This window comes from Sarcophilus harrisii, chromosome 2 (genome assembly GCF_902635505.1).
Source record: "Sarcophilus harrisii chromosome 2, mSarHar1.11, whole genome shotgun sequence".
NCBI lineage: Eukaryota > Metazoa > Chordata > Mammalia > Dasyuromorphia > Dasyuridae > Sarcophilus > Sarcophilus harrisii.
This window is the reverse complement of record NC_045427.1, coordinates 628,987,454-629,000,526: the sequence shown is the minus strand read 5'-3', so window position 1 is coordinate 629,000,526 and position 13,073 is coordinate 628,987,454. Positions and strand designations below refer to the sequence as shown.

General features: G+C 48.4%; 1 protein-coding gene across 1 annotated transcript in view; it reads left to right on the top strand.

Annotated features, from left to right (window-relative positions):
* Positions 1–11,255, top strand: part of TBC1D2B (TBC1 domain family member 2B) — a 71,660-nt gene extending 60,405 nt beyond the window's left edge. The window contains exons 11-13 of the mRNA XM_031956765.1: positions 1,174–1,359; positions 3,073–3,194; positions 7,906–11,255. Of these exons, the coding sequence (XP_031812625.1) occupies positions 1,174–1,359; positions 3,073–3,194; positions 7,906–8,101 (504 nt within the window). The 3' untranslated portion in view covers positions 8,102–11,255. The remainder of the gene's footprint in view (positions 1–1,173; positions 1,360–3,072; positions 3,195–7,905) is intronic.
* Positions 11,256–13,073: the final 1,818 nt, after the last annotated feature.

Here is a 13,073-nt window from a genome sequence, read left to right as displayed (position 1 = left end):
CCTCGAGTCTTTCTTAATGTATTCAAAAAGATAGAAGCCATCCAGAGAGTAAAGAGTCTCACAAAGCTTTGCCAGAAAGGCTGAACCCCACCTTTGCCAGGCCTGGAAGTTACTGTAGGGAACCAGAAAGTGTAGCCTTGTCCCCTCTGAGGAAAGAAGGCAGGGACTCGAGAATAAGGGGTGATCCCATCAGACCCTATGGCTGCTGACCACTACCCAGGAGCCACGTTCCATGTTAAAGGGCAGGGCCTGGACGCTGCCCCTGACCCATCACCCTGGGAAGGAGAAAACATTCAGAACCACACAGAAAGCCCCAGCCCCATCCCCCTCTCTCTGGGACATCTGGCTGATACTAATAAATGTTTTCAATGCTGAATTTGGGTTTCTCCAAATGTCTTTTGTCATTGATGGTTCTTGTGTTGTCCAGTGCTTTTCGGTCATGTCTGACTCCACGTGATCCCGTTTAGAATCTTCTGGCAAAGATAGCTAGAGAGCTTTGTCATCTCCTTCTCCAGATCATTTTACAGATGAGGAAACGCACACAGGGTTAGGTGACTTGCCCAGGGTCCTGCAGCCTCGTCCTCTATCCTCTGCAGCACCCCTCTTCCCCAGTTGCCCCTTCCTGCTCCACAAAGCCCCTCGGTTTCATTTGAGGTGAGTTTGGGGCTTTAGTGCTCTGGCTTGGCCAAACCCAAGGGTGTCCCCAGTGAAGAAGGAGAAAAAGGCTGGGGGGATGGGCATGAGGCAGGCTCTCTTATCTCTCCAACTAGATCACCATCCTCTGGGATAAAGCCTCTCCAGGCTGAGACAAACCAGCTTTCCCACCTGATGCTACCTTCAGGGGCAAAGGTGAAGACTGGGGCTCATGGGATGTCATGGAGTTCAGCTGGAAGCTCAGATCTTTGGCCTGTCTTTCTCCTCCTTCAGAATGTTTACAAAACTTGACATTTGTGGAGTCATCGTTCAGCCGTGTCCAAGGCTCTGCGATCATGAGGTTTTCTTGTCAAAAATGCTGGTTTTCTACTTCCTCCTTTTTTTTTTTTTTAAATAATGGCTCTCTCTCTCTTCCAAACACACTCGAAGATAGTTCTCGAGGTCCCCCCACGCCAAACCCTCTCTCACCCTCAGCCCCCCTTCCTTCTCCATCCTCATCACTCTCTCCTGTCTCTGCAGGTGGACCAGCGAGTTTTCAAGGACCTGATGAGTGAGAAGCTGCCTCGGTTACACGCCCACTTTGAACAGTACAAAGTGGACTATACGCTCATCACCTTCAACTGGTTCCTGGTGATATTTGTGGACAGTGTGGTCAGTGACATCCTCTTCAAAATTTGGGACTCTTTCCTTTATGAAGGACCCAAGGTATGTTTGCCTCCTAACTTTTATATTTGAAGCTATTTCATGACCATACTTTTACCACTTTACATCAGAAGTCTGGGTAGAACCAAATAGAAAGTGCAATAGGGAAATGAAGGGAAGACCTCAGAGTTGAAGTTGAATCCTGGTCTGATTTGAATTCATGCGGGCCATCTCCTGAGACTATTTTCGGATTGCCTCCTCAAGGCAGGTCTGTGTGACCTCAGTCTGTTAATTTGGGTGAAATCAGAACTGTTTAGCAAATGATCTTTTATTTTAGCCTGTGAGTTACAGAAGGACCTTAGAGCCTTCTAATCCTGAAATCAGAAATCTTTCCTGTAATGAAACCAATGAGGATCTACCTATAGCTTAAAATCCACCCTTTCTCTCGTTGAGGTGGCCCAGTCTGCCTTTGTGCTGTTATGATTGTCAGAAAAGTTTTCTTTTTGTTGTCTAAATCTGCCATCCATTGTCCTTAATTTTGCCCAGCATGGTAAGAAAAATAAGACTAACCCTTTTTGTAGACAGTATTGGAAGATCACAGCTCTGGGCTTTTGTTACATTGTGTGAGACATCAGTGATTTTTTTTTTTCTGGATTATTAAAGAAAAGCATATATTACAATAGATCTCTAAAGCTATTTGGTTGAGGGAGGGGCAAAAGAAAGGCAGTCAGGAATTTCTGGGAGTTCTGAAAATTGAATTACCCAGAATAAATAAACAAATGTTTTTTAAAGTGCCCAGAAGGGAAGAATTTATCTACTGGTTCATCAGTAAGATGGTCCTCAACTATGCCTCAGAGGTAACTATCCCATGTTAGCAGGACACACTCTTAAGTTTTGCAGTAATATACCCCCCCATGATATGAAACCCATGAGTTTAGGCCTCATTAATTTAATTTCTAGTCAGTAACATTTATTTTTGAACTATAGTTCTTAACTGATTGAATGGAACAAGCCTAACAATTGATAGTCATCAATCACTTAATGATGGTGGCAAATAGGTACAGAAACTGCCTAGGCCCTTTGGCTTCTGTGCTTTCTAATGAAGGGACAGATACTTGAAAAGGAGACTTCGTTTGGCCTGGGGCTACTTGTTAGAATCCTGGACAGCAATGGTGATTACAATTCCCTGTAAGCTGGGGGCTTACCCAGCATTTTGCTTCCAAAGCATAAAGATTATTTTCTTCTTTTTACGGAGGAGAAATCTGAGACCTAGGGAATCTAAAGGCCCTGCTGGAGGTGAGCTAGCCAGTCAGCATCCAGCGTTCTTTCTGTGTTCCTCTCAATCAACAACCCATTAATTCAGATAAGAAAAGTAGTATCTGATTTCCTCGTAGTGGTAGCAACAGGGAAAGCATTAGGTTATGAAAGAAAAATTTAAAACCATGTTTCGTCATAAAGCTTTTTGACCTTGGCCAAAGTGAAGCAGATGATGCTGGAGTTTTAAGAGAGAGCCAGTTGAGTGGAAACCAGTGAGCTCCATCTTCTCCCGCCCTCCAAGAGGGGCCCTGACATCGGCCGCTCTCCCTCGACTCATGGTGCCCACGTAGTCGGAGCCCAGAATGAGTCTCAGGAAAGATGACCTGCCCCTCGCCGCTCCCCCTGAGGCAGAGACCCATGTCTCTTCCCTGGTGTGCTGGAGGAGGGGAGCCCGGGCTGCGAGCTTGGCAATGGGGACCCTTCCCAGAGCTCTCTGACTCTTGTCCACTGAATCCACAGGTCATTTTCCGCTTTGCTCTGGCGCTTTTTAAGTACAAAGAAGAAGCGATCCTGAAGTTACACGATCCGATGTCCATATTCAAGTACCTGCGACATTTCACCCGCACAGTTCTTGATGCCAGGTATGGGCTTGATAAGACAGGAGGGATTAGAAATCTCGGCTAATGGTCCTGTCACAAAGAAATCTCCCTTTGTGAGGAGGGGTTGGGCTCAAGGCTGCCTCTGGAGCCCACAGACACCTTTGGAGCAACAGGGAATAGAGAGATGGTGCCAGAAAAGGACCTGATGCTCATTTCACTGCTCCCAGGAGCTGGGCAGCCTCCGTCATGCCCCTGCCCCCCATCCGTCTCCTGCCAGGTTTTACCTGTGGCTGCGAGGGCCACCAGAGCAGCCTCAGACGGGCCCACGTGAACCAAAGAGCCCCGGGGTCAAGGGTCTGAGTGGAGTGGGCAGCTTTCCCTGTCTGTGTTGTGGCTTGCTGCGTGCTAGCCCTTCAGGTTCTCTGCGTCTCAGAAGCAGCTTTCTTCCAGTCCTTGTTTGGTGAGCTTAGCTTTCTCCCTTGTGTGTAATGGGTAAACCCCTTGCCAAGTGTGTGGGGAAGGACTTTGGGGATTATCTGCCTGGTCCCCCCTCTTTCTGAGGTTGGGGACCTTGAGGCCCTGATTTGCCAGATGACCATAGTAAAGAAACAAGACCTAGATGATGCAGTGATTGAGCTGTTCCTGCAGTTCCATAATACAGTCAGGGGCGCAGGGGAATAGTCCGGAGAACACGGGTAAGAGCTCGCTGGACAGGGCGCAGCTGGGGCGGCGCCCATACACTGAGAGGCCTGTGTGGGGCTATGTGGAGGTGCCGTATTGGTGGGAAATGGGAAATGACTTTCAGGTAGGGTTAGTCACCCCGACCTGGGAGTGATTTCATCCTTGTGCTTATGGCTTCCATGGTGCAGTGTCAGCTTCTCGGTAATATAATACATAACCTCTGAGCTGATGAGCCCAAAATATTAGTCACGTCTAGCCTTGCAGTGACCCTTCTGTCCCAGCCCTTGGAGAGCACATGGGTTTTTACTGGGCCAGTACTTGGCGGGACTGGGCCGAGCTTATGGGTGCTGCCTCTACACGATGATGAACAACAGATGGTGGAGAAGTGGGGGGAGATAAACCTTTCTTCACTGAGCTGATGCCTAAGTAAATGTTCTTAGGAATCTTGAAGAAGCCATCTCTGACATTTGGAATCATAGGCCTGAGAGGGACTGTGAGAGCTATTGTCATTTCTCTGTTTCTAGGAAGATTTGACAGAGTTTGAGCTCCAACGCAGTAGGTTCTTCTTTTAAAATGAGCTGTTTTCAGGCTGTCTTGGTTCCCAGCACAAAGTTCCTAGTTGGGCCGACTCGCCAGTGTCGGGGCATCTCTGCCGGGATTCGGGCCAAATGCCTGTGGTTTTTGATGGGAATGTTAGTGTGGCCTTCAGCCCCATCGGTCAAACCCAGGATTGATTTGGCTTCTTAAACATGGCAGCAGAGCTCCACCTTGTGAATTTCTGTGGAGTTGCTTGTCCAGTATTTTTGAGGTAATTTAGCCTGGGATTTTAGCATGACATTTGTGGAGCTCAAACGGATTTTGAAGACCCCTGATCATACAGGTGAGGAAACAGAGGCTCAGAGAGGTTGTCACTTGTCCAAGACAACTTTGTGACTTAGCTTTTTCACATTCTTAACTCATCAGAAAGAGTTAGTGAAAAATACATGAAGGGGAAGCACGGCTGGGGATGTTTGCCTTTGGCTCTGTTTCTGGTACCAACTGGCTTCGAGGCCATGGATGGATGGCTTCTTCCCTCCAGGCCTCTGGACTACATGCTCAGATCCCTTCTAGCTCAAGTCTTATGGCTCTGACTTCCTTTGGTCTCATAATTTGCAGGACTCTGACCCATTCAGTCAGTCATTAAACACTTAATTATCCATCAGGTGTACTAGGAGCACTCATTCTACATATGCAGATGTAAAAAGAAGTATGAAATACATACAAAGCAAATACAAGGTCCTGAGGTAGGGGTCTAGAAAAGCCTCACTGGGAAGGGGTGCTTGAGCTGAAAGATGGAGTTGAAGAGGAGCAGCCTGGGCAAAGACAGACAGAGGTGGAGGATCCTTGGGCTGGGGCACAGAGCATAGGAAGGGGACAGGTCTTGGCTGGAGCCAGAGCGCTCTTGACAGAGGGGTTTGCATTTTTCCTAGACAAGAGGGACCACTGCAGGATGGGGCCTCAGAGAATATCCCTTTGGCTGCTCGCTGTGGACGGAGAGCCTCATACAGAGGCGGCCATCATGGTCCACTGCTGACCGTGGGAAGAGCAAGGGAGAGCTTGTGGACATGGAGCAGTCAAGACAGCAGCTGATTGGACACAAGTGGAGGCCTGTAAAGGAGAGAGAGGGACCCAGGGTGACTCAGCTTTCCAACCAGTGACTGGAAAAACAGTAGAAATAGAAATAGGGAAATGTGGAGGGGAAAGAGCATTGGTTCCATTTTGGATAAATTGAGTTGGAAGTACAGACAAAACTCCTAGGTTAATGTGCTCGGGGCAGATGGATGTGTAGACTTGGGAGGCACCTATGGAAACCTGAGTTCCATGGGAGCCTTTCAGATTGCCAACGGGGTAGTTAGAGAGAAAAGAGCAGATACCAGGACAGAGCCACGCTGAGGAGTACATGGCCCCATCAGGCACCATTGTGCTGATTGTGTCTTATGCCAGCATTGGCAGAAAAGCTTCTTACCTTCTAAAAGGGGTTTTTTGCCCACAAGAACATAATAGATGAAATAGTGTCAGAAATCTAGAGGAATTCCTCAAGTCCTTTGGGGTTTTATTTTTTTCTCAAATTGTTGACATTGGTTTTTGCACTTTTTTTTTTTTTTTGGCTAGGCAAATGGTTAAGTGACTTAAACAGGGTCACACAGCTAGGACATATTTAGTGTCTGAGGCCAGATTTGAATTCAGGTCCTCCTGACCTCAAGGCTGGTGCTCTATTCACTGTGCCATCTAGCTGTCCCTGAATTTTTTATTCTCTGTAATGAATAAATGTATGAATCAGACTCCATACAACTTCCCTGGGATTACAGTTAATAGAATTTGGAGCTAGAAAGAGACCTTCATAGGGAAATCCATGTCCAGAGAGGCTTGCCCAATATCACAGAACTGATTTTCACACTTAGGCTTTAGTCCCACAGCCCTGTGTGCTCTCTCTGCTTCCCCATGCACTAGGAACACTTCTTTTTCTCTTTTCTTTTCTTTTCTTTTTTTTTTTTTTTTGGCCCTTTTTATATTTCAAATACATGCAAAAGCAGTTTTCAACATTCACCTTTGCAAAACCTTTTGTTCCAGATTTTTCTCTCTTCCTTCTTTCCATCCCCTTCCCCAGACAGCAAGCAATTCAAGATAAGTTAAACATGTGCAATTCTTCTCAATATATTTCCACATTTATCAAGCTGCACAAGAAAAATCAGATCAAAAGGGGGAAAAAAGCCCAAGAAAAAAAAACAAGCAAGCAAAGGTGAAAATACTATGTTGTGATCCACATTCAGTCCCCATAGTCCTCTCTCTGGCTCTCTCCATCGCAGTTGATTATCACATAATCTTGTTGTTTTCAATGTTCTCTTGGTTCTGCTCACTTCACTTAGCATCAGTTCCTGTAGGTCTCTCCAGGCCTCTCTAAAATCACCCTGCTGGTCATTTCTTATAGAACAATAATATTCCATAATATTTACAGATCACAATTTATTCAGCCATTCTCCAGTTGATGGGCATCCACTCAGTTTCCAGTTTCTGGCCACTACAAACAGGGCTGTTAGAAACATTTTTGCACCTGTGGGTCCTTTTCCCTTTTTTAAGATCTCTTTGGGATACAGACCCTATAGATATCCTGCTGGATCAAAGGGTATGCACAGTTTGATAACTTTTTGAGCATAGTTCCAAATTGCTCTCCAGAATGGCTGGATGTGTTCCACCAACAATGTATCAGTGTCCCAGTTTTCCCATATCCCCTCCAATATTTATCATCTTTTCCTGCCATCTTAGACAAGCCGAGAGGTGTGAGTGGTACTTCAGAGTTGTCTTAATTTGCATTTCTCTGATCAATAGTGATTTAGAGCATTTTTTCCATATACCTAGAAATGGCTTTAATTTCTTCCTCTGAAAATTGTTCATTTATCAATTTTTCCCAATTTATCAATTGGGAAATGGCTTGTGTTCTTATAAATTTGAGTCCATTCTCTATAAATAGATAGTTTTAGAAAGAGGCCTTTATCGTCCGTGTTTGTCAAGTTCCCCGTTCCCCAGCTTTCTGCTTCCCTGCTCGCTTGGCAGTATTGGTCTTGTTTGTACGAAAACTTTTTAATTTTTAATTAGTGTCCGTGTTGCATTTCACGATGTTCTCTAGTAGTTCTTTGGTTCCCTCCCCAGAGAGCTGGGAGGGGACCGGCCCTGTTCCCTAAGATGCTCAGGAGCGTTCTGAGAGGCTCTCATTGGGCTTGAGGCGGCCCTCGCTGTCAGAGGCTTTCCTCCTCGGCCGGGCTCACGCTGCCCGCGGCTCGTTTGCCCGCGGCTGCCTTCCCCCGGCGGGAGGGCGGGCCGAGCGCCCCGGGAGGGCGGGCCGAGCGCCCCGGGAGGGCGGGCCGAGCGCCCCGGGAGGGCGGGCCGAGCGCCCCGGGAGGGCGGGCCGAGCGCCCCGGGAGGGCGGGCCGAGCGCCCCGGGAGGGCGGGCCGAGCCCGGAGTCGGTGCTGAATGAATGCGCGCAGGAGCGAGGCCGTGACTGACCCCGGGCGGCTCCATGTGCTTGCTTTCCAGGAAGCTGATCAGCATCGCCTTCGGGGACCTGAACCCCTTCCCGCTGCGGCCCATCCGGAACCGCAGGAGCCACCACCTGGAGAAGGTGCGGCTGGAGCTCTCGGAGCTGGAGGCCATCCGCGAGGACTTTGTCCGCGAGCGCGACACGGACGCCGACAAGCGCGACCTCATCAGCGACGAGGACGAGGACAGCTGAGCGCGCGCCCCCTCCCCCCCCCACCCCGGGCGTCACGGCCAGAGTGGGGGAGCGGACGCGGCTCGGGCGCTCTGTTCTCCCGGGAATGTGCCCGCGCGTCCGGGAGTCTGCTGGACACATTTCCGACGCGACAGCGCCTCCTCCCGCCCGGGTCCGGAGCCCTCGGCCTCGTCTACAGCCGCCTTCCCGGCCCGTGCCCGCCACGGGGGGAGGCCCCGGTCTGGCCCCCGGCAGTGCCTCAGCCCGCAGGAACCCCCAGGCGCGAGCCCACCGCCGCCTCGAAAGGGGGCGCCCTCCCCCCGGAAACTGCTGGAACTGCCTCGGTGCAAGGCCCCGGGCAAGGCCGTCTCGGCCACTCTCCTTGTCCTTCCGCCGCCGTCTCCCCGAGCCCGAGATCCGGAGCAGCTTTGGGACCGCCCGCCCCGGTTCTCATGGGCCCACCGCATCTACGGGGAGTGCCGGGTTGCGTCCCCGGGGCCTGCGGCTTGTGGCGACGGTGGCGGATGCTGGGGCTGCCCGGCCCCGTCCCCGGCGCGATTGGAGGGGGGAGGGGGAGGCTTTGGGGGAGGCTGAGATTGTACTTCCCAGAGAGGTGACGAACCCGCGCCACGCAGAGAAGAAGCGGGGCTTGGGCGCCGGCGACTGGGAAGCCCCGCCCCGCCCCCTCTCCGTTTTTCTCGGAAGCGTCTGTCCCGGGAGCGGACTGGCTCCAGGTGAGTTACCTGGCGTCCCCTAACCCTGGGCCTTCCCCTACAGTCCCGGTCTCCTGCCCTGCCCCGGCGCGCTCCGCTGCCCGATGGCCCCTTGTTCTTGGTTAGTCTTAGAGCAGAGAGTCGTAGACCCTCTGTGAGAAGCCGGAGAAAGTCGGCGAGCGGCTCCGTGTTTTCCTCCCGGTGATCCCTGCGGCGGGTCTGTGAACAGGCCTCCCGGGAGGTGCGGTCTGATAACACCGCGGCTGCCGTTTGTTCCAAGTCTGATCGGGATGCGGGAGGCTTTCTAAAGTTTATAGTAGAAAGTGTACAGGCAGTTTGGGCTAGAGGCAATTGTCTGGGCTTTACGCCGTGGTTCCACTCTGGTTCCTGAACATTGTGAGGAATAGTTTTAAAAACTGAGGTTTAAAAGGACATTTTCCCCCCAAGTCCCTGCTTGGACTAAAGACCTCTAGAAATAATGATGCATATTCCGCAAATGCTATCAAATGTGTTAGTGATTTCTAGAATTTCTGTTTTGTGATTTTAAAAAACTTTATATTTCTACTCTTTTTTTTAAAATCATCCTATCAACTGAGACTCAGTTTAGTCTTTCTGATGTTAGAATTTGGATTATTCTTCTTTTGAGAAACTCTAGAGTGAACCACACCTTTAAAACTATAGTCTTATTCTCTATTCAGAAGTTAAATCTGATGTGAGATGCATCAGAACATTGGTCCTTGGCTGAGATGGGGAAAGACAGGGTATAGCTAGAGTTCATGGAGCACATGCCTCTCCGGAAGTCAGTGGAAAGTTGAGCCTCGCAGTTATGAGCCATTCTGGGACTTCGCAGCCACCGATACACACTGAGCGGTCGCTGACCTCCGTCCTATAAAGTGACGGTCCCTACCCTGGCAAGTTCCAGTGGGAATTTGCTCATCTCTGGCAGACCCCTTGGAGTTAACTTTTCACAAGGTACTGTTTCCAGAAGCAAATCTTGCAGTTGCTGTTTGAAAGTGGTTCTAGGGAGTTTCTAGAGAGAACTGCCACATATGGTCTGAATTTGTAAATTCAGCCCTGAGTCTTAATGGACCGGCATTTGATCCTTTGATTCCCTAGTAGATACTGTGGGGCTCTTTTAGAGCAGAAGGAATCCACAGCATCAGTAGATCCCTGCAGGGCTGTCTGTATTGGAATTAATCATAGAAACAGGCGGCAAGGGCAGCTCTCACTCTGGCAGTCCTGGGGTCCAGCCCCATCGCCTCCTGCCGTCTGTCCCCTCCTGCTCCGGGACCACACCAGAAGAGAATGTGGAGAGGAACAAGCTCACCGATGTCCCAGGAGAGCTTGGGGGTGGGGAAAGGAAGGGATAGGCTTCTCCCTCGCCCCAACATTCACTTTGTCTACCAAAGAACTGGCAGGATGGAGCTTGAACTCCTTCAGAATTCATCCTAGTATGTCTAGAGGCTCATTCTGTTCACCCTAGAGTGGAATGGGCTCCATTACTGCCATCCTACAGTAGAGTCAATGGGCTGGCAGACCAAGACTGGAGAATCAGTGAAGGAGCCCAGAGGTCATGCAGAGCACCTTAGCCTTCTGGGTCTCCCCTTTCAGCTGGAAGAACCGCAGCTGAGCCTGGTGAGTTCTAAACCAGTGCTTTGGAAATCCAGTATTCAAGATGAAAAAGATAAATAAATGCAATGAATATCTGTTAATAAGTACTTTTTGTTTATTTTCACTACAGTTTATATTTTTATAGCCAATTTTGTCAAGGTTTTTCTAGGTAATGGACATTTTATTTTATATGGCAAATGCATGATTCCCTTTATGTGTATTTATGTAAGCACAAACCACTGAGTTACGGTTCTCCTCTATCTTTGGTCAGCATTCACTTTATGCATGAACTTCTGGCCCCAGGTATCCCCTTGTGTTACTCATGCTGGAATATTAAGAGTAATACCAGAAAGAAGAGCTGTGGGGTCTGTGGTGGGTTGATAGTAATTCAGGTTTCAACTATACTGTGTATGGGAATATCAAATATTATAGACAAGTATTACTGTTTTGTTTTCTTTGATAATGGTTTATCATATTGTATAAACTGCCCCCACTTTGGGAGTAGGGCTGGGGGACATTACTTGCAGTATTTTTCTTCATGTGTACAAGGGTGGATCTGGCAGTTCGAGCTCGACCGGATCATCGGAGAGCAGGGGAATGGGGAGAAATCCTCAGGGGTGGCCGTTTTGACACAAGCATCTGATGCTCCTGTGTAGCTGGAATCTGTGATGTGAGAATCCACATTATCCCTCTTCCAGCCCCAGAGCTGGCTAAAAATGTCTGAAGTAACCTGCCTTAAAGGAAGGCCCTCATTGGCTTATGTTCTACTTGGAGCTATGTGCACAGTCTTCAAGTGAAGTTTTAGAATTGTAATATTAAAGGAAAAAATAAAATATGTTAATTTTGTGTAACTTTCAGTGTTTTTTTTTTCCTCCCTGTCTACACAATTAAAAGAATCAGTAAGCTGGATCATGTAAGTAAGCCGGAGTGTAGAAAAAGACCAGGAGTCAAGAAATCAGGTGTAGTAGTCTAGGGCTAACTCTGTTAGAGCCCAGAACATGCAGATACAGCATTTATTAAGTGCTTGCTGTGTGCCAAGCTCTGTGCAGAGTATTCGGAATACTGAGAGGCAAAAAGCAAAATAGCCCCTGCCATCAGCTACCTCATATTCTAATGAGGGGAAAAAACATAAAAAGGTGTTGAAGTTGGCTAGTGATGGGGTGTGTGTGTGTGTGTGTATCCCAGTCATGAGAGTTTATTCCAAATCATCAATTATTAAGTCCCTAGACTTCTCCAAGCCACCTGCTCCCACTCTCAACCTCAATTTCTTCCATTCGGAATGGTCAGCTGGACTGGGAGGGGAGAGGGAGGGGGTCTGGGCCCCTAAGAGAGAGATTCTAAATCTCTCTAAATCTCTGGGCCAGTTTGACTGTTCCTTCTCGAGTATGAAGAAATTTCATTGGAATGTGTCATACCCCTAATTAGTCCTTCCCGTTCCTGTTCTCTGTTTTAAGAATTCTCCCAGGTCTGACATGAAGGTTTAGAAGGGATGAATGGTCTGGAAGAGCTGCTGTGAAAAGTGGAATAGTGGCTCTGTGAGGCAGGAGTAAAATAATTGCCTCACAACAGGGAGGGCCCGGTTGATGATACATAAGCTTGTGCTGACCCAGCCAGCCAGGTTTCTTGATTTTCTCTAAGGCTGAATCAGCAATGGGATAAATGGGCAAGAGAAGAAACAATCTAGAATTGAACTAGTTTGCTAAAGAGATCAAGATGGGGAAGGACAGAGAAAGTATAGCTATATCTGAATTCACCTTTTTGTAACTTCTCCTTGCTCCTGCTATCCCCCGCTAAGGAGACCAAGGCTGATTGTTCCTCATCACACCCCTAAAAATAACTGAAATCAAGTGTTATGTTCACCATCTTTCCCAATACCCCCATCAAGGTTAAACATGCCCAGATCCAAAGAACCTCATAGGGCCTTTGCCATTGTGGCTGTCTCTCTACGGTATAAACAAAATGTGCACCACAATCAACTCCAACTTGTTAAAATGCCTTCCACAAAATCCTCCCGCAGTGCCTCATTGCAGCTTGGAGGTAGGATCCTGAGGTCCTAAAGACTCTGCCAGCAGAGCAAAGACAGTGACAGCTTCTCCCATGCCAGAATCGTCCTAGAAATTCTAAATGGGGAGAGAGCCATCGTCTCGGCAGTAGCTGATTTTTCAGTGAGGAATTCTTCACTCTTGGAGATCCACAAAAGAGAAAAATGGGGGAAAAATGGCCTGTTGTCCCTTGTGCCTTCTGTTTCTGCAGTGGGAGAATAGTAAAAGAGGTTTTGTGATAATTACACAGTATTGTTAAGTTGTGTCTCAGTCATTTCAGTATGTGGACTGCCTAAAGACATAACTCCAGTGTAAGATCTTTGTCCAGCATCTAATCAGTTCAAGTGTCACTGGGGGGACTGAACTCTGAACTCTGTCCCTGGTCTCTGTCTTTCTATGTTCCTATCTCTGTCTCTCTTCCCCCTCCTCTCTCCATGTAGATGTTTGTATATATTGTTAATACCATTTCCTATCACCTTTGTTTCCATCTATTTCCCTTCCCTTTCACTCCTCTGACAGGCATCCATCAAATCTGATAGTATATGCACTATTCCACACCTGTAGCAGCCCCCCCCCCCCTTCCCACTTCTGCAAAGATGATAGGTAGGTTCCTTTTATTTCTTTTTA